This window comes from Trachymyrmex cornetzi, unplaced genomic scaffold (genome assembly GCF_001594075.2).
Source record: "Trachymyrmex cornetzi isolate Tcor2-1 unplaced genomic scaffold, Tcor1.1 scaffold590, whole genome shotgun sequence".
NCBI lineage: Eukaryota > Metazoa > Arthropoda > Insecta > Hymenoptera > Formicidae > Trachymyrmex > Trachymyrmex cornetzi.
The window spans coordinates 411,237-430,280 of NW_017299904.1; the positions used below are offsets into that span (position 1 = coordinate 411,237).

General features: G+C 33.0%; 6 protein-coding genes across 6 annotated transcripts in view; 4 read left to right on the plus strand and 2 right to left on the minus strand.

Moving 5' to 3' along the window:
• The window catches only part of LOC108766471 (putative nuclease HARBI1), a 12,088-nt gene extending 6,222 nt beyond the window's left edge, over positions 1-5,866 (plus strand). Inside the window, exons 4-7 of the mRNA XM_018515789.1 lie at positions 4,175-4,328; positions 4,485-4,628; positions 4,722-4,989; positions 5,091-5,866. Coding sequence (XP_018371291.1) covers positions 4,175-4,328; positions 4,485-4,628; positions 4,722-4,989; positions 5,091-5,693 — 1,169 coding nt within the window. The 3' untranslated portion in view covers positions 5,694-5,866. The remainder of the gene's footprint in view (positions 1-4,174; positions 4,329-4,484; positions 4,629-4,721; positions 4,990-5,090) is intronic.
• LOC108766473 (putative uncharacterized protein FLJ37770) lies at positions 2,435-3,118 on the plus strand. The gene has a single exon (XM_018515793.1). The coding sequence runs from the start codon at positions 2,666-2,668 to the stop codon at positions 3,059-3,061; it is 396 nt and encodes a 131-aa protein (XP_018371295.1). The 5' UTR covers positions 2,435-2,665; the 3' UTR covers positions 3,062-3,118.
• Positions 5,867-10,752: 4,886 nt separating the features above from the next.
• On the plus strand, positions 10,753-13,048 carry LOC108766445 (meiotic nuclear division protein 1 homolog). The gene is made up of 5 exons (XM_018515741.1): positions 10,753-10,843; positions 11,894-12,125; positions 12,206-12,311; positions 12,449-12,595; positions 12,850-13,048. The coding sequence occupies exons 2-5, from the start codon at positions 11,899-11,901 to the stop codon at positions 12,985-12,987; spliced, it is 618 nt and encodes a 205-aa protein (XP_018371243.1). The 5' UTR covers positions 10,753-10,843; positions 11,894-11,898; the 3' UTR covers positions 12,988-13,048.
• LOC108766446 (zinc finger HIT domain-containing protein 1) lies at positions 10,957-11,675 on the minus strand. The gene is made up of 2 exons (XM_018515742.1): positions 11,457-11,675; positions 10,957-11,384 (listed from the first exon to the last, which is right to left on the minus strand). The coding sequence occupies exons 1-2, from the start codon at positions 11,593-11,595 to the stop codon at positions 11,059-11,061; spliced, it is 465 nt and encodes a 154-aa protein (XP_018371244.1). The 5' UTR covers positions 11,596-11,675; the 3' UTR covers positions 10,957-11,058.
• Tfb5 (transcription factor B5) lies at positions 11,634-13,285 on the minus strand. The gene is made up of 2 exons (XM_018515743.1): positions 13,058-13,285; positions 11,634-11,835 (listed from the first exon to the last, which is right to left on the minus strand). The coding sequence occupies exons 1-2, from the start codon at positions 13,090-13,092 to the stop codon at positions 11,649-11,651; spliced, it is 222 nt and encodes a 73-aa protein (XP_018371245.1). The 5' UTR covers positions 13,093-13,285; the 3' UTR covers positions 11,634-11,648.
• Positions 13,286-13,796: 511 nt separating this feature from the next.
• The window catches only part of LOC108766475 (protein lifeguard 4), a 7,876-nt gene continuing 2,628 nt past the window's right edge, over positions 13,797-19,044 (plus strand). The window contains exons 1-3 of the mRNA XM_018515799.1: positions 13,797-13,989; positions 14,234-14,376; positions 14,558-14,666. Coding sequence (XP_018371301.1) covers positions 14,244-14,376; positions 14,558-14,666 — 242 coding nt within the window. The 5' untranslated portion in view covers positions 13,797-13,989; positions 14,234-14,243. The remainder of the gene's footprint in view (positions 13,990-14,233; positions 14,377-14,557; positions 14,667-19,044) is intronic.

Genomic DNA, 19,044 nt, shown 5'->3' on the forward strand with positions numbered 1-19,044 from the left:
TAACGGTAACTGTAACGAGTTACTTTTAAAAATCGGTAACTAATAACGGTAACTTGTTACTTTTCCTACTCGGTAACGAGTAATTGTAACTTGTTACTTTTAAAAAGTAACTTTCCATTCCCTGCTCAAAAAGTACCTGGAATTTCTTATTTGAAAAACGCGCGTTAATGATATGTCATTTTTTTCCGTTAAGTTGGCATAACTGTCCTTAACATTGGCTGCGTTCAGCCAGAGAAAGCAGAGAAAGCAGCTTTCAAGAATTTTACAACAGTTGCTGCTTTTTCTGCTGAACGCAACCATTGACTACGTTCAGCAGAACACAACAGTTTTGCAACCGTTTTATGATTGTCTGCTGAGATAGGATCATTCCTTTAGATCTAAAAGTATAATTCAATCAATGTAAAGAAAACTTCCAACAGTTGCAAAATTAACGTTCTGCTGAACGCAGCCATTAAGTGCTTTCCATTTGATGACACAAGTCGACACAAGCTTCGTTCTATCCTTGTTGACATTCAGAGAGTGACAAAGTTAGAACGATACTTGCGTCGACTTGTGTCATCAAATGGAAAGCACTCTTTAATGCTGAGTTTGAGCGCGATCTCTCATTTAAGGATATATCCACACAAACTTGCATAGCCGCATAAACATATGCATAAATAAAATTATCCAATCACATTTTTCCTGTAAGGTCTCTTTCATCAAGCTCGGTTAAGTTAACCGACGGTTACATGGGACTCATTTAATGCCTGTTTCTACCAATGCAGTTTAACTTAAAAAAAGATGAAGAGTAAGTTGAACCGAAATAATGGGCCTCTTTCACGAACACCGATTAACGCTAATCGATGATTAACTCAATCACCACGATTGCCAACGTGAGACCTAAACACAGAAGAGAAAGAGAGAGGGTACCTTAAACTGCTGTTGGTACTTCTGCGAGTTAATCATCGATTAATTTAACCAGAAGTTGGTGAAAGAGACCATAAAGTTAATCCACATTGGGAAAGAAACGGGCATAAATGAGTCTCACGTAACTGTCAGTTAATTTAACCGAGATTGATGAAAGAGACCCATAAAGACGCACGTAAAATGTGATTGCATAATTTTTTTTTATGCATACGTTTATGCGGCTATGCCAAGTTTGTGTGGATATACTTGAAGATCTATTTTCTGTGATTGAACTAGTCTACACTTTTGGAACTTAAAGTAAGATATATATCTGATATTTCGAAAGCAAGAAAAAGAATTCTAGTTCAGTCTAATGCAGGAACAGAAAACAGATTCTAATGCGGTCACATGGAGTGAGAAATAGCGGAACGGAAAAAGAATGGAAAAGACAAGTAGTGAGAATTAATCAATCAGAACAATTCTATTATTGTTTCGTAGCTGAGTTTCACATGATGAGAAATATATTTACGGAAACGGAACGGAAGTTGGTGAAACCCAGTTACGAAACAAACGTAAAGGTGCCATTACATGCAAGCATCTGCGCAGAAGTTTGAATCTCCAGACTTCTGCGCAATAATCTTTTGCACAGCTTCTTGACGCAAAATGGTAAATTATGAGAGATTATGTTCTGATATACACTACTATTTTAACATATAATGCTGAAAATATATTTATTTACATTGTATAGTGTAAACTACAAGATTCCATTATTAGTGTACCTCGTACATTAAATTCAATTTTAGTAAAATTATTAAACATTACTGCTCATGCTCTGGGGGCTTATTACAATTCTTTAAACGAAGTGAAAATTATAAAAATGAGCAAACTCACTAGGTGTTAATTAATGAAGTTATAAATATTCTAGTAAATTCGATCACTTTCGTAATTTTCACTTTATTTAGGCCCTGTTTCACGATTCACGGATAACTCTTAACCGAGATTCAATATTATTCATTATCTCTTTCCAATTATACAATTGGAAAGAGATGAGAAACAAGTTGAACCTCGGTTAAGAATTAACCGTTAAGGTGCGATTTCACGCTGACGCTAGACGCTCATTTTCAGCGTCAAAACAGGTCACGTGATCAAAATTGACGCTTGGTATTCGTCAATTTTGATCATGTGACCTGTTTTGACGCTGAAAATGAGCGTCGAGCGTCAGCGTGAAAAGGCACCTTTAGTTGTGAAACTGGGCCTTAGGGCCACTTTCACCAAGCGCAGTTAACTTAACTAGGCCGGTTAGTCCATTGGAATTGGCCAATCGTCTTCAAACAAAATGACAAATACGATTGGTCAATTCCGATGGACTAACCGGCCTAGTTAACTGAGCTTGGTGAAAGTGGCCCTTAACCCCGGATCTACAATAGGTGTTTTAAGCCTTAAGCCGTAAGAAATCGACCAATTAAAAAGGGCGAATCACAGTCGCTTATTCTTCTCGGATTCGACTGTAATTGGTCAGTTTCTTACGGCATAAGGCATAAAACACCTATTGTAGATCCGGACTAAAGAACTGTTAGAAGCCCCTTGATGCTTGACGCTGCCATGTAAAAGTTGTTCTGATTGGTTAACCCCCACTATTTGTCTTTTCCGTTCTTTTTACGTTCCGCTATTTCTCACTCCATGTGACCGCACTCTTAACTCTTACTCCTTAATTTATTTACAGCAATTTACAACAGTCGTTTATATTAGTCTACCTTAGATATATTCGTTGAATTTTATAATGGAAAAAAGAGTTGAGCAAAGAGTGTGCTTGAAATTTTGTGTTGCTAATGAAATTTCTTGTGCCGACGCATTAAAAATGTTACAAAAAGCCTACGGGGACTGTTCTCTCTCGAAATCACAAGTGTATGAGTGGTATAAATTTTTCAAAGATGGTCGTGAAATTGTAGAAGACTTGCCGCGTTCTGGGCGTCCATTGACATCAAATACGGACAAAAACATCGATAAAGTGAAGAAAATTGTGCTTGCTAATCGCCATGTGAGTGATAAAGAGATTGCTTCAACCCTTAGCATCTCTAGTGGTTCGGTTCATCACATTTTAACCAAAGTTTTGGGCCTCAGACGTGTTCAAGCGCGATTGGTTCCAAAGCAAGTATCTCTTGTACCGTGTACGTGACTTTTTGACCAAACATGCAACAAATACCATCGACCATGCACTGTATTCATCAAACATGGCACCGTGGCTACGTTCAGCAGAAAAAGCAGCTTTGCAACTGTTGTAAAATTCTTGAATACGATTGGTTTATACATTTAGATCCAATGAGGAACTAAGGGCAAGACCAATCATATTGAAGAATTTTACAACAGTTGCAAAGCTGCTTTCTCTGCTGAACACAGCCCACGTGTAACTTTTTTTGTTTCCAAGACTCAAATTGCCATTACGGAGAAAGTGTTTTGATTCGATTGATTCCGTAAAAGAAAATTCAATGAACGATCTAAAGTCTATATGTTAAAAATTTCATGAAATTTAATATACTTTTAAGTTACACAATTTGAATTTAATTTCATGACATTACATTAAATTTAATGTATTTATAACTGAAAAGCATATTTGTATACATGAAAGGAGAAGAGTCTATAAGGGCCCTATTTAAATTTTGTCAAAACTCATGAAAATTTATTTCTCGAGATCAATTATATTCAATTTAAGTGATTTTAGCTTAAACGGAGCAGAGAAACTAATTTCTGAGTAAATATGGCAACATCACTGCTCCGTTTAAGCTAAAATCACTTATATTGAATATAATTGACCCTCAAGAAATGAATTTTCATGAGTTTGGACAAAATTTAGACAGGGCCAAAATTGGCCCTTATGGACACTCCTTTAATGTATTTTTTATGAAACTATGAAATTTAATGTACACGCTCATTATATTTAAGTAACTACTGTAACTTAATTTTCAGTTAAATTATTTATTACTTTTAATTTTGTTCATAACCATGAGCTTCATGTTTATATGTAAAGAAAGTATTTCTAATAATGTACCTTCAGGAGCCTGAAAGTGCTATGAAGAGTGGGTTAATCACTGGCACATATGTATAGCTTTGAATGATGGTTATTTTGAAGAGGATAAAATAAATTTATCTTCAAATTTAAAATTTTTCGTTTTATTTAAAAATTCCGGGTACTTTTTGAGCAGAGAGTATGTTATGTATACTATATATTTTGAGAAAAATTTTCTTTAAAGATGTTTTGGAATATAGTCTAAGCTGTCAATATCTTTAATAGCATTGGAAAATTTGGACAAAGACAGTAGCGATAGTGTTTCTGAAGAAGATGAACGAATGGAATTATCACCAATTCAAACAATTCAACTTCGTGTTAAAAATTATGTGGACATGGTGAAAGAATTTTCAGATGTCGAGTTTAAAAGAGAATTTCGGTAAATATAAATAATATATTGTTCAACTTTATGTATAATATGCTTCAAAAATGAACATTTATTAGCCTGATTGTTTTTATTATGCAAAGTATGACAATCTTACTTGAATAAGAAAAAAAATTATTTAATTTAAAATTAATTAACTTTTAATTACAGGATATCGCGTGTAGTGTTTACATACTTATTAAATTTAATAAAACCCAACTTAGAAAAGCCAACCGGATCTGGACGGTGTCCAATTTTTCCATACTTACAATTATTAGTGACATTATGGACCATGGCAACACCTGATTCATACAGGTAATTATATATAAATATAAAAAATTATATTGAATAAATAAGTATTAATACTGAATTCATTATATATATACATATATTTTTTTTCATTAATAGATCTGTTTGTCATCGATTTAATATTGGACGAGCAACTGCTTGGCGTGCTCATAGAAAAGTTTGTGCAGCGTTATATTCTTTAGCAGATAAATTTATCAAATGGCCCAATATAGAAGAAGCACAACAAACATGGACGGATGTTCAATACAAACATAAGTTTCCAAAAGTACTTGGTGCCATAGATGGTACACACATACGTATACAGAAACCAAAGGAACATGCAGAAAATTACGTTAATCGAAACGGTCATTATTCAATACATTTGCAAGTAAGTTATATACGTTTAATATAATGAATAACATAAGGAATAATTACGATAAAACTTTTATGAGATTGATGAATGTTTAAATATTTTAATATCTGTTGTAGGCTGTATGTGATTCCACCTTAAAATTCATCCACTGCTATGCAGAACAACCAGGATCTATGCAAGATATGTGTGTATTCTGGCTGAGTGACATTCCATCCATGTACACAGAAAAATTTTTTCCACATGATAGCCATCTAATAGGTGATGCTGGGTATGCTCTGCAAAAACATGTAATGGTACCTTATGATAACAACGACAATGATTTGTCAGAAGCACAAATTAATTTTAATGAACGTTTATGTTCGGCCCATGTAATGATTAAAGAAGCCATCGGTTATCTGAAAAGACGTTTTCGTAGTCTCGAAGATAAGTTGTATATGAAACGGACGGATCTTATACCTGAATATATTATTGCGTGTTGTGTGCTGCACAATATTTGTATTTTACATGGAGATTTTTTAGATGATATTGTAATTGTTGAAAAAGACCATAATCCTATGACGAAAGATGATATTGAAACTATTACTCCAGGTAAAAAAGAAGGCATTGAGAAAAGAAATGCGCTAACAAATATGTTGAATGAGAGCGGTAAGTTCAACATATTTGACAATATTGCAATTGAACATAGCTACTCACGGCGATCAGTGCCTTTTTCACTATGATAAGCTGTGAGTGGTTTATCAATTACAATGTTAAACACGTCACATAGTCACAATGACTTCTACTCAACTCATATCTGTGTATCTAGTTTCTTTTATGTTCTTAGAGAGAAGCACTGCATCTACGCATACATTTCATAATTTAATATAAAGTAAGGTATAGGTTTGTAATTGTCCACGCTAAATATATGTTACATTATTATTTTATTAGATGTTAAACTTAATTCCTGCCGCTCGCTCCTAGAGGGTGCTGGCTCCAACTTCGACGATGAAGTCATATGTCTTTTGTAGTTTAGACATCGCTGAAAGTGATTCAATCCTCACAGATTAGATTTCTCGACGTCAAAAAGATTTTCCGATTGAAAGTGAATCGCGATAAGCTGTTTTTCCGACATGTGCTTCTTCACTACTTCGACCTCAAGAAAACCGCAGCTGAAGCGCATCGCTTATTATCCGAAGTGTATGGTGATGGAACTCCATCAGAAAGAACATGTAGAGTTTGGTTTGAACGCTTCCGAAACGGTGATTTTGATGTGAGAGACAAAGAACGTCCAGGACAGCCGAAAAAATTTGAAGATGTCGAGCTGCAAGAATTGCTTGATGAGAATCCATCTCAAACGCTTTTAGAGTTGTCGAAATAGTTAAATGTTACTCCAAAGGCCGATTGAGTGACGAATTGATGCAAAAAAGATCATCCGTAGCCAACAATCGTATGTTTTTTTTGTAGTCTTATGGATCTCGGAAGTCTTTCAAACTGTGTACAAAACGATTATAAGTATTAATTATATTGCAAGTAAAAGTGTTTTTAATTTTATAACTAAAAAAACTGTCGAAGAAGAGAAACGAAAAAATGTTGAGAAGGAAATTCCTATTTCAAATAACTATTTCGGGTGATGGTACATGGAAGAAACGTGGTTTTCGTTCACTTTTTGGCGTTAATACGTTGATTGGTTTAACTGGCAAAGTGATAGATGCAGTTGTCAAATTGAGTTATTGCTAAAGTTGTAATTATTGGAAAAATAAAATAAAAATACAGAAGATTATGCACATTGGTTCGATAAACATAAAAAAATTACTCCATAAATCATACAGAGTCAGCTGACAAAATGGAAATGGACAGTATAAAAGAAATGTTTGCAAGATCGGAAGAACTTCATGGAGTTAATACACAAATTATACTGGCGACGGCGATTCCAAAATCTTCAAAGGCATTTTAGATTTGCAACCTTATGGAGAGGACTTTATTGTGAGAAAATGCGAAGACATTAATCACGTACATAAAAGAATGGGCACACATCTTTGTAATTTAAAAAAATTCAAGAAATTTAAGAGAGGTATCTTTTCTGACGCTCTAGTTAAAAAGCTCTCCACGTATTATGGATTAGCAATAAGAAGGTATAACACAGTTGAGGATATGAAGAAAGCTATCATAGCTACATTATACAAAATAATATAAATAGTTAAATCACATGACATCAACAAATGATTTACCGAATCATTCGTTATGTCCTCCCGGTACTGATAACTGGTGCAAATGAAAACACGCCGAAGCCACTGGCACTAATTACGAACATAGTAAACCACTTGATCCTGAACTTGTTCAAAAACTGCTGCCAATTTACAACGATTTATCAAGAGAAGACCTTCTGAAACGGTGTATAGGTGGACAAAATTCCAGTGACAGTTTAAATGCATGCATTTGGCGTTTAGCGTCAAAACACCTCCATTCTAGCAAAAAATTGTGGAAATAGCAACATTTATATCATCCGGCATCAATGAAGGATACTATTTGGTTTTAAAAATCATGGAGATCATGGGAATTCGTATAGGGAAATGTAAGGCAGTCGCCGATATGATGGACAATCAATGGTTTTATTCGATGCGTCGCAAAAGCAGACAGTCTGATGAGAACAGTATAGAGGACTCTATTCAAATAGATTCAACTCAGATTAATGAGTTTCATGAAGAGGATGAATTGTATTATGGCCCAGGAATCGCTGAATAAAAAAAAATGTATGTATGTATTAAAAAAACAAGTATTCTAACTCAAAACTTTAAACGCGTTTTTTTCGAAACGTGTTTTTTCAAATTTGCTGACATTATAGAGAGAATACGGCTTAACGCACAGATCGCCGCTTTTTACACGTTAATTACAACTATTTTCTTCATATCCTAAACCTAAAAAAATAATACATTTTTAAAAACAATAATAGTTTTTTGGCAATTTAATGGGAAAAATAATGGTAAAAAAAATATCTTTTTTTTTATAAAGGAGTAATTTTAACAAATCGCGATTTTTTATAATTTTGTTAGATTTAGCGTATACATTCAACATTATTATTTACAAATCAATTTGATTTTTTTACTTCAGACAACTAGTTTTGGCTGCACAATGTCAGCAATTTTAAATTTGAATCTATATTTTATTTGTACTTTATACGATAAGTATGAATTTTTATTAATTAAAATATAGAAATACCCGCGTGGCAACAATGGCGGCAAACGTGTCCACATAGATTCATGTTAAATGCCGCTATTGTTGCCACTCGGGCATTTCTATATATTTTAATTAATAAAAATTCATACTTATTGTATAAAGTACAAATAAAATATAGATTCAAATTTAAAATTGATAGCTGTATCTATTTATCCACAAAAAATTCACAAAAATCGTTGATTTTTTGACCCTTCAAACAACCCGGCCCCCTTAACTTAATCAGCCTAGTAACTGTAATGAAATAGAAAGAGATAGAAATAGTTCTATCTCTTTCTATCTCATTACAATTACTAGGCTGATTAAGTAAACCGACGATGAAAGTGGCCCCGAAACAAGTAAATAAATGTTGTAAGACATTTGATTTACCGAAGGATGTCGTAAAAAAAATTAAAACAAAAGACTGCTACATATCTAATAACCAGGGTACCTATCAAGGCCCGTCTACAATACACGGAGTGAGAAGTAAGAATAAGAAATTGACCAATCACAGTCGAATGTGAGAAGAATAATCGACTGTGATTGGTCAATTTCTTACTCTTACTTCTTACTCCGTGTATTGTAGACGACGCCTCATAGAACAAGTCGGAATCGATTTCGATTGGAAATATTCAATTATTCCCTAGATTTCTATTGTGTTTTCTAGGGAAAACGGAATAATTCCGATCGGAATCCATTCCGACATATTTCATGATAGGTACCCTGATGGATAATAATATTGATTTTAATTTCGACTTTTAAGAGTTTTAAGGCCTATGGCAATTAGCAATTAGCATAGGTTTTTAGTCAATACGTGCAAATCATAATTAAGAATTTTTAGTGAATATGTGCAAATATAGAGTCCTTTATTTTAAGTTATTTTATAATTTTATTTGTGATTGCGTTATGTGCGTGATCTAATTCTAATTATAACTATTATTTTGTATGATGTACAAATATATGAAACAAATATTTATTAAATAAAAACATTTTCTAAATTTTTTCACTGATGTATTAACGAGCTTCTTCAAACGTTTGTTTATAAATTTTTGCTAGTAAAATTAAAAAAAGATCTTATTTTCTACATTTTTAGTCGATTTCTGATAGATTCTATTGAAGTTTCTAATAGCGTTTTCGGCCCGATCGGGTTTGCACCAATCTTGGTTGGATTAATCTTTCTTATTGGTTGATGTCACCCGCTCTACCAATAGGAGAGCACAAAATGCCATTAATCCAACCTAGGTTGGTGCAAACCCCATCGGGCCGAAAACGCTATAAGTAGGAGCCAGCTCACTAGAGTTGGCAACATTTATTATAATGCTCCAGTAGTATAAGCTCTATAATTACACCGTGTCATTTGTGTCGTTTGTTAGAAGGCACCACTAGAGTCCTAGATTTATCAGAGAGGCGCAACCGGCTTAAGTCAGCATGACAAAGGTGCTAAGGAGAGTACTAAACATGGCCGACATGCTATGAAACTGCCTTTAAACTATGTCAAACAAGATAAGACGTATAGGATAAAATGGAATAGAAATATTTCACTACTGTCACTAGACTATAATTGGCCAAGTCACGCAATTGGTTAGATTGCAACAGCGAATCAGAATGCATAACACCGGTTGTGCCTCTCTGATAAATCTAGGATTCTAAGCACCACGAAGAAAGACTAATGCTGAATTCATACTGCATCCGATTTGTGTCGTACGACGCTCTGCAACCAATCAGAAAACAGGATTCTGATGATATGAAGCAAAATCCATCGGAATCCTGTTTTCTGATTGATTGCAGAGCGTCGTACGACGCAAGTCGGATGCAGTGTGAATCCAGCATAAGGAAACTCCACTAGCCAGTTTTCGATAATTGGACCCATTTTGTGTTTCGAGTTAAGTTTCGATTCTCGACACTCGCGGCGCTTGTGAATCTTTAAAGACCTGTGCGTAATAAATGCGCCGTAGTTAAATATGGTAGGAAGAAAGAAACAAGAAATAAGGAAAGTCTTTCCAGGACTTTTTTCCTGAAAAACACTTTTATCTTCAATTTTCGAAGAAGAATTTGGATATTTAAAGTATATTCCTCAGGAGAACACACAATGCCACTCTACTCATTACGCGCAGGTCTTTAAAGGTTCACAAGCGCCGCGAGTGTCGAGAATCGAAACTTAACTCGAAACGCAAAATGGGTCTATTTTTATTTACGTAAGTGGAGTCTCCTTAGTCTTCCTTCTTGGTTAGTATAACAAATTTTCTAACCTCCACAAACGTCAACTTTAAAGGCGGAAGCAGTGTCATGCATAACGCATAATATACATAAGAAAATGAACTAATTGAAATCTTTCATTTTTTTCCTTTCCATGAAATAAAAGACTTGAATTGGTTAGGGTATATCCACACTCACAAACTTGCATAACTGCATAAACATATACATAAAGAAAATTATCCAATTGCATTTCTTTTTTAAAGTCGCATATCAAATGTGATTGGATAATTTTCTTTATGCATACGTTTATGTGGCTATGCAAATTGTGTGGATATACCTTTAATTTTCTTATGCCTTGTGCATTATGTATTATCCAAAGGTCTATGCTCAATTATTCAAATTTGGGATAAAAGAATTAAAGTAAATATCTACTTATTTTTGCAGATTCTATTAGCAAAACATAAGCTTAATGCATACACTTCAGGTACAGTGTATTACTTAACTACAGTTAATTAATTTTCTAGTGAATTTTTTTATATACTGTTACCATTTCACTTAAAGAATTTATTGGGCCTTTTTTATGATTATTTTTACTTTATTAAAACAATATATTTAAAATAAAACAGATTTTGAGATGCATTTTTCATACATTTACTTTCATTAAAAACTTTGGAAAGCGTGTGAATAAAATCAAAATTCTTAAACCGTCCATTTCATGCATCTTGTGTCAAGATGAGTACCTAGACATTTGACACAGCAATATCTAGCACCACAAGGTATGCATATATAATTACTAGGGAAACCACACACTGCACAGAAATGTCTCTCGGGTAAACGAGACGATGGTGCTTGAGCGCTAGCGTAGTTTGGCGAATTAGGATTCACATTGAGATCTTCTTCAACAAGCTGAGCAAAAGTCTTGCGAAAACGTTGCTTGTAATATTCTGCAGAACGGGTTTTCTTCTTTCTACTGTTACTCCTATTGTCCAGGGTCTCTTGGAATTTTGGTATTTTCTTGCTCATAACTAAAACAAGAAAAAAAATATTTTTCAACATATGATATTTCGAAAAGAAACAAGCATTTTTATGGTATATACCCAAGTCTGCATGTGGATCATCATGAAAATTATCTTGTTCCAATGCTTCCAGTGCTTTTTTTTGTCTACGTTTACGTGCAGCCTCATCAAGAATCCTCTTTTGACTCGCGTCTTTTATTCTACCGGATTCTCGAGACATTTTTCAAGTTTATATAATATTATACACCTCAAAAAGTGGCTTTCGTTGTTTCTTTATACACCTTTCTCTGCCAATGGGAATGATATCTGATCCATTAAATCATCTACTTTAGCTTGCAAAGTTTCCAGTATATCAGCAGATATGAATAGATGTTTCTCATCCAGATCTTGAATTATGAACTTTCTTCCTAGTGCAGATGTTTCATCCAAATGTAGAAGAAACTGTTTCATAGCTGCATCACTAAACACATACAATTTTGTTTGAATGTTTAATATTTTTTTATTATAAATATATATAGATACCATGTCAAAAAGAAAAGGAGTTTCTCTTGATGAGAAACGTATGAGAATGTTGCAAATATTTTATGAGAAGAAAGAATTTTTCACACTGAAGGAACTCGAAAAGATCGCGCCAAAGGAGAAGAACATCGTAGTACAAGCTGTCAAAGATGTGTTACAAGCTTTAGTGGACGATGGTTTGGTACGATCTGAAAAAATTGGTACTTCCACATATTTCTGGAGATTCCCAGGGTAATATTGCAAGAAAATTGTATAGCTATGTATGATTCATAGAGAAAAAAACGAGATACTCAAGAAATAATATTTTACAGAGAAAATATTACTACAACAGAACGCAGAATAGCTGATACAAGCAAAAAGCTAGTAGAAGTAGAATTTAAGCTGGAAAAACTGAAAGAAGAAGTACAGAAAGAAAAAGTAAATACATATTTAGAGGCTTATTTTGTAATTCCTAACGACTGTAATTGTAACAATACAGTTAAGAGTTACAGAAAAGATCCATAAATTTGTTAAATTTAAATTCTATTCTTGTTCATCTAAAATATTTCATGTAGGAACTGAAGAATGATACAGAAGAGAAGAGAAAGCTATTGGAAGAAGTAGAACAGCTAAAGAAAGAAGAACAAGAGATAAAGAAACAAATTGCAAAATTCAGCAATGTCGATCCAGAAGTAATTGCAGAAATGGAGAAAAAAGCACAGGTACAATCAAACTCAATATATGTTATATATAATATATATTAGATATATTTTATCAAATATAATAGATCTTTTAACTTTATTTTTAACGTCTTATTCTTTTTGTAGCAATAAAAGACATTTTGGAGTATCGTTTCTATCTATTCTGTCATAGTATGCATGATACACAATATTAGATTTCAATGAAATTATTAAGGAAGCTATTTTGTTGGTGTCGCTACAATTGTTGCTTTTTTGTTATGATAACATTTGTTTAGAAATACAAAGATGGGACCAATACATGGACGGACAACATTTTTTCTATACAAAGCTGGTGCAAGAATAAATTTTGCATTTCGGAGCAAGATCTTAATAAACAGTTTAACATTCCCGAGGACTTAGACTACAAAGAATGAATTTGATTGTTGGTTCATGCAACTGGTTGTCAATAAATTGAATAAATTATTTTTTCTACAACACACGTACCATTCAACCAAAATGCCCTTTGTTACATTTACCATGTCTTGCAATTGTTTTTTTTTTTTTTTAAATGAGTCGAGTTTACCGGTGTTTTTCGTTGTAAAGCAATTGGTTCCGTACGTTTTTCGAAAATTTTTATTACAAATTCGTCACAAATGATACGAAATAACAGAAAGACAACTTCAGACTTCAGCTACTTTCGACAACATCACCCGAATTGCCCGAATAGTCAACTCGAATGATGTTTCCGAACATGCCTTGATTGAATACAGTGTTGCCAAATGCCTTTACTGACTTCCCCTAAAGCAGCTCTAGAGGTTCTCCTTAAATCTTCTAGGCTATGTTCAGGGATTCGATTGCGTAGCTTGAAAATTACAAAAGTGAACAAATTCATTAGATAATGACCAATTAAATTTATGAATATTCTAGTGAATTTGCTCACTTTTGCAATTTTCATTTATAGCGTTTTTGGCCCGGCCAAGTTTGCACCAACCTGGGTTGGATTAATAGCGTTTTGTGCTCTCCTATTGGTAGAGCGGGTGACGTCAACCAATAGGAAAGATTAATCCAACCCAGGTTGGTGCAAACCCGATCGGGCCGAAAACGCTATTAATTTTAAGATACACAATCGACTCCCAGGAAAATTACAAAAGTGAGCAGATTCACTCGAATATTCGTAATGAAGTGCATAATTTTTTGGGGATTTCAAGCAACACGACAGACCTCTTGAGTTTCCAGTTTTTTGTTCTAGATGGCGCTGAATTGATTATTTCGATCCTTTCTCGTGAATTTTTGTGACAGACGTGTCGTCGTTCCATTTAATCCATTTATCCGTTTTGCGTATAACGATGGTGTCAGATAATTCTTTTACTTAAATATTATATAAACTCAACTTGGCAACGTAAATTCAGCCCTTGAAGATCTTCAAAGAAACTTAGGTTCGTTTTGCTATCGTATAATATGTGTAATTGACATTTTGAGAATATCTTTAAAATGGTTGTCATTATTACTTTTTATACAATATTGTTTTCTAAAAATAAAATAATGCCAAAATAGTTAAATGTAAACAGGATCATTAATTTTTTGACCGTAATTTATACTATTCATGAAGACTGATAAAATTCTTTTCACATGTTTTATGGTTCCAATTTATTAATTCTATTTTCTAAATTGTTTATTCAGAAAAACAAAAATGGCCACTGTTCCTTTGATGTTGGTGGAAGAGGATGTTGAACGGGGTGGCAAGGAGCAATCCGAACATGACATACAAGATGACTTTGCTTACAGGAATAACGTCCATAATGCAGATATCAAGATACGAATGGGTAATGTATAATATTGGAGAAATTCAAAATTATATGGACATATGTTACCATAAAATATTCATAACATTTGTTAAGATATCTACTTGTAAACTATATTTGTGATGTCGTAACTAGTCTCATTTATAATAAATATATGAATTCCATATATTTAATGCTCATTCTAATTATGAATTTAATTTAGGTTTCTTACGGAAAGTTTATGGTTTGTTGAGTATTCAGATCTTGATGACTGTTGCATTAGCTTCAATATTTGTGATCAGCTCAACTGTGAAGTTATATGTGCAAGATAAGTAAGATGCCTTCTTGTATATTTAATTCATATCTATTAACTAATAACCATACAACGCGTTCTCTCTATACATATCAATTATTGCGAAGAATATTTCCGAAGCTTCAGTGATCGAGCTGGCTAAGACACTCTTCCCGGAAAGTTGAGAGGTCCTAGGTTCGAATCCTGGCTGAGGTAATATTTTTCGCAATAAGTTTCTTACTTTCTGTCTATTCTAATTTAGGGGGGATTATTAGCGTTTCAGGCCCAGTTCCACAACTCATGGTTAACTCTTAACCAAGGTTCAACTTGTTTCTCATCTCTTTCCAATTCTAGAATTCGAAAGAGACAATGAATAAATTGAATCTCGGTTAAGAGTTAACCATGAGCTGTTGTGGAATTGGACCTCTGAATGATTGTGTTGAAACTGAAAGTTTTTCGGCTCCCAATCATATCTAAAATAAATTAATTTAATGTAAGAATATATAATGTGTTATTTGGAACATCCAACTTTGATTGTTCTTGGCTTTCTTTATTGTATTTGATGTATTAACTAATAGAAATGTTATTAATTAGAATACATAATATAATATGGCTCAAATAATGAAAATAAAATTAATTATGTTAAGAAGAGCTACGAGCCAAAGTAACAAAATATAATGTACGTAATAAAAACAAACATTTAATAAAAGTAAAAATAAAAATACAAATATGCTTGCATTAAACTAACGTTTCGACTCCGATTGGGTCATTCTCGAAGTTGAAAGATTAATATATAAAAACGGTTAATTATAAAATAAGTTAAACAAGGACAACTATTTGTAGAAATTCGATGACGAGAAACGATGATAGAAAAGAAGAAATTTGGATATATTCAGGCCCTTGCTTCATTCCCATATTCATCCCCCCTATCTTCCTATCATACAATCCCTTTCCCCCTCTTAGTTTCCATTTTTCCTCTTCCTTTTTTACCCTTTTTATACCATCTCCTTAGTTTGTTTCCTACAGGTCGTTATTTTCATTACTCACTGACTGACAATAAATTAATTTTTTCGTAAGATAAGCAGAAATGAGTGTCTAACAAAATGGGCTCCAAAACTGACACAGTAGGCAATAATGCTATGTAAAAATTAAACACAGACAGGTGTGGTGGTTTACGCTGCACCCCAATTTTAAATTTAAAATCATATGAAAAAACTAAAAGAAAAAATAATATAAATAAAACTGATTTAAGAAATTACAAGCATTTAAAATGACGTAACATTATCAATAATATAGTCACTATTATTTAAACTATGCAATTTGCAAAAGAAAGTTGTAAGAATTTTGTTTTTGCATTCGTAGAATTTGTTTTTAGCTCATTTGGTATTGAAACAAGTCACAAATACACAAATTTTGTACTTCTTTAATTAGACAGATTAAACAGATTATGATTTTATTAGTATTAATAAAGTGCAATAACTAGTTTCTGAGAAATAAGAGGATGTCACTTTAGGAGACCTATGTCAGTATCGGCGACTTTCCTCTATGTTTTAAATTTCACATATTTTACTTTTACTGTATGCAGACTTATTATTATCGTATTCATGCTTTATATATGTATATTTCTTGAATTTTCTTTTATTTATATTACCGATTCAGATTTGTATTACTATTATTCATGCTCTGTATGTATATTTTTATTGATTTCTGTTTTACTTATATTACCGAATTTTACACTTTATACATATTATTTATACAATTCATTATATTTTATGGATCTTCAATTTTCATTTTTTGATCATTTCAATCTTTATACTATTCACTAATTTTGCTGATAACTACATTTATTGTACATTTTGAAAATTTATAGTTCACTTTTATATTTATAGAATTCAGTCTAACCTTTTATTTGAAGGATTTATTAATTAATGGCGGACGTAATGGCATTATCAGCAATATTTTTACACTCTGTGGCATTATCAATGATGTACTTATACTCAGTGATATATTTTTTGAAAATATAACTTTCCTTTAATATATATTACTTCGTTTTTCTAAAATCTTGTTTTTGTTATATTGGCTCGTTGCCCTACTGATCTTGTTTATATATTTATTATTTCGAGCCTTATTACTAATTCAATTTATATACGTGGGCGAAATGAAACGTTATTGTCAAGAATATTCGAATATTATGTTTACCTTTTCATCTATTCGAAATCAATTTGGAATGTATACTGTTAATTTTTTAAAGAGAATTTGTAATACTGTTAAGTTGTGTGTTAATGTTAGAGTCCGCATTAAATTCTTGAGATGTTGCATCAGTTGTAATATTGTACCACCACATTTACATAGATTCGCAAATTTCAATGGCGTGTTCCTTTACAATAAAAATTCTTACGAAAAGTTAAAGAGGATTCAACTTCATAATGTAAGAGCAATGTTGCAGTGTGAATTAAAAGATGCATATTATCAACTGCACACAGTTAGATCTAGAATTTTTTCGTTTTCTCATGAGATTTTTCGGTTTTTGCCGGTTTCCACAGTCGCATCTTTTTTCAAGTTTCTTGATAGGTTAAATGGTTCGTATTTTTTTCAACAAACAAAAAAGATTGATAGAAAGATTGAGTGGCTGAAACAAAAGAATCAAAAAAGGTTGAGATCTAATATAAAACCTATTTCCTATTCTAGTTGGATTTCTGAGGATAATTCTCCAGAAGTTTCTGATACTATTTCCGACAATTTACTTAATGATACAATAAAAAACAGGACGGTTGAGAGGGTATATATTTCTACGGATGGTTTTGGTGAAACTGCTCCGCTTGATTCGGTTAATAAAAAATGGCTCATTAATCTTAGTAATGTTAACTTTCCATTAGAAGTGCAATACCTGTTGCAATTAGGTGAGGGTTTCGGTCTACCGATTGATAGGAGTAATATCGATAAGACATTGGTTGAATTTATCAAGCATATTGAGAGCAATATTAATGGTCGTCCGAATAATGTTATCAATTTTTTTAGAAATAATTCGATTCCGTTGCTTGACAAACTAAAAAACGAGTTTCCTAGACTTGATTATAAGGATAAGTTATTATCTCAATGGTTAAAAACATCTAGAGAATTTATAAAAACTTCATCCTGAAGTCTTAATTACTATAGAGTATAGCTGATAAGGGGAATGTTACTGTTGCTCTCAATAGAATTGATTATATTTCAAAAATGGAAAATATGCTGTCTGATACTGACATGAGAGAGTTGAGAAGGATCCGACAAAAAAAATAATTTGTGAGGTACGCAGTTTATTAGTTAGATGGAAAAGGAGGGAGTATATAAATGAATACACATATCGGATGTTATTGACGACGGATGGCAGCACGCCTAGGGCATACGGATTGACGAAGATCCATAAGCCGGGCTTTCCGCTAAGATTGATTGTCTCTTCGATTAACAGTCCGCTGTATAACTTAGCCTTTTATTTACATAAAGTTATTGATGAAGCCATACCTAAAGCTCCGAGTTACGTAAAGAACAGTTTTGACCTCATTAATAAGCTAAAAAATGTTAACATTGAACAGGATTGTATGTTGGTTTCCTTTGATGTTGTTTCTCTGTTTACCATACCTATAGAGTTGGCAACTGATAGTTTGATGCGTAGATGGGGACATATATCGGGGAAAACTAGTATATCATTAGATGAATTTCTGATTGCTTTTCGCTTGGTTTTAAACTCAACTTTTTTTACTTTTAACAACAAAATCTACAAACAAATTTTTGGAACTCCTATGGGGTCGCCTTTGTCCCCAATAGTGGCAAACATGGTCATGCAAGACCTTGAAGACAATGCTATTGAGAGATTGCCATGTAGATTGTCATTTTACTACCGATACGTAGACGACATTATTTTAGCCGCTCCATCTGATTCTATTGCTGACATTTTAAGGATTTTTAATTCATTCCATGCACGGTTACAGTTCACTGTGGAGGTCTGCAAGGACGGAAGGATTAGTTTTTTGGACACCATGTTAATTGTAGAGAATGGTAGACTCGTTTTTGACGGATACCGCAAGGCTACCTATTCCGGCAGATTCTTGAATTTTAACTCACACCATCCGGTTTGTCACAAGAGGGGTGTTATATATGGCGTGGTTGATCGAATTATCCGTTTATGCCATCCTCGGTTTCATAGAATTAATTTGGTTAACGCGATTAATACTTTTTTAAACAATGGATATCCAATTCATTTTATTTTTTCAACGATTAATAACAGGATAAAATACCACATCCATAATAGCAATTTAGCTGATATTAAGAAGGTTAAGGAAAAATTTTTTGCAATTCCATACGTCGGTTCCATATCTGAAAGATTTTCACCACTCGTCAATGTGTTTAATTGCAAATTAGCTTACACAATTCCTAACACT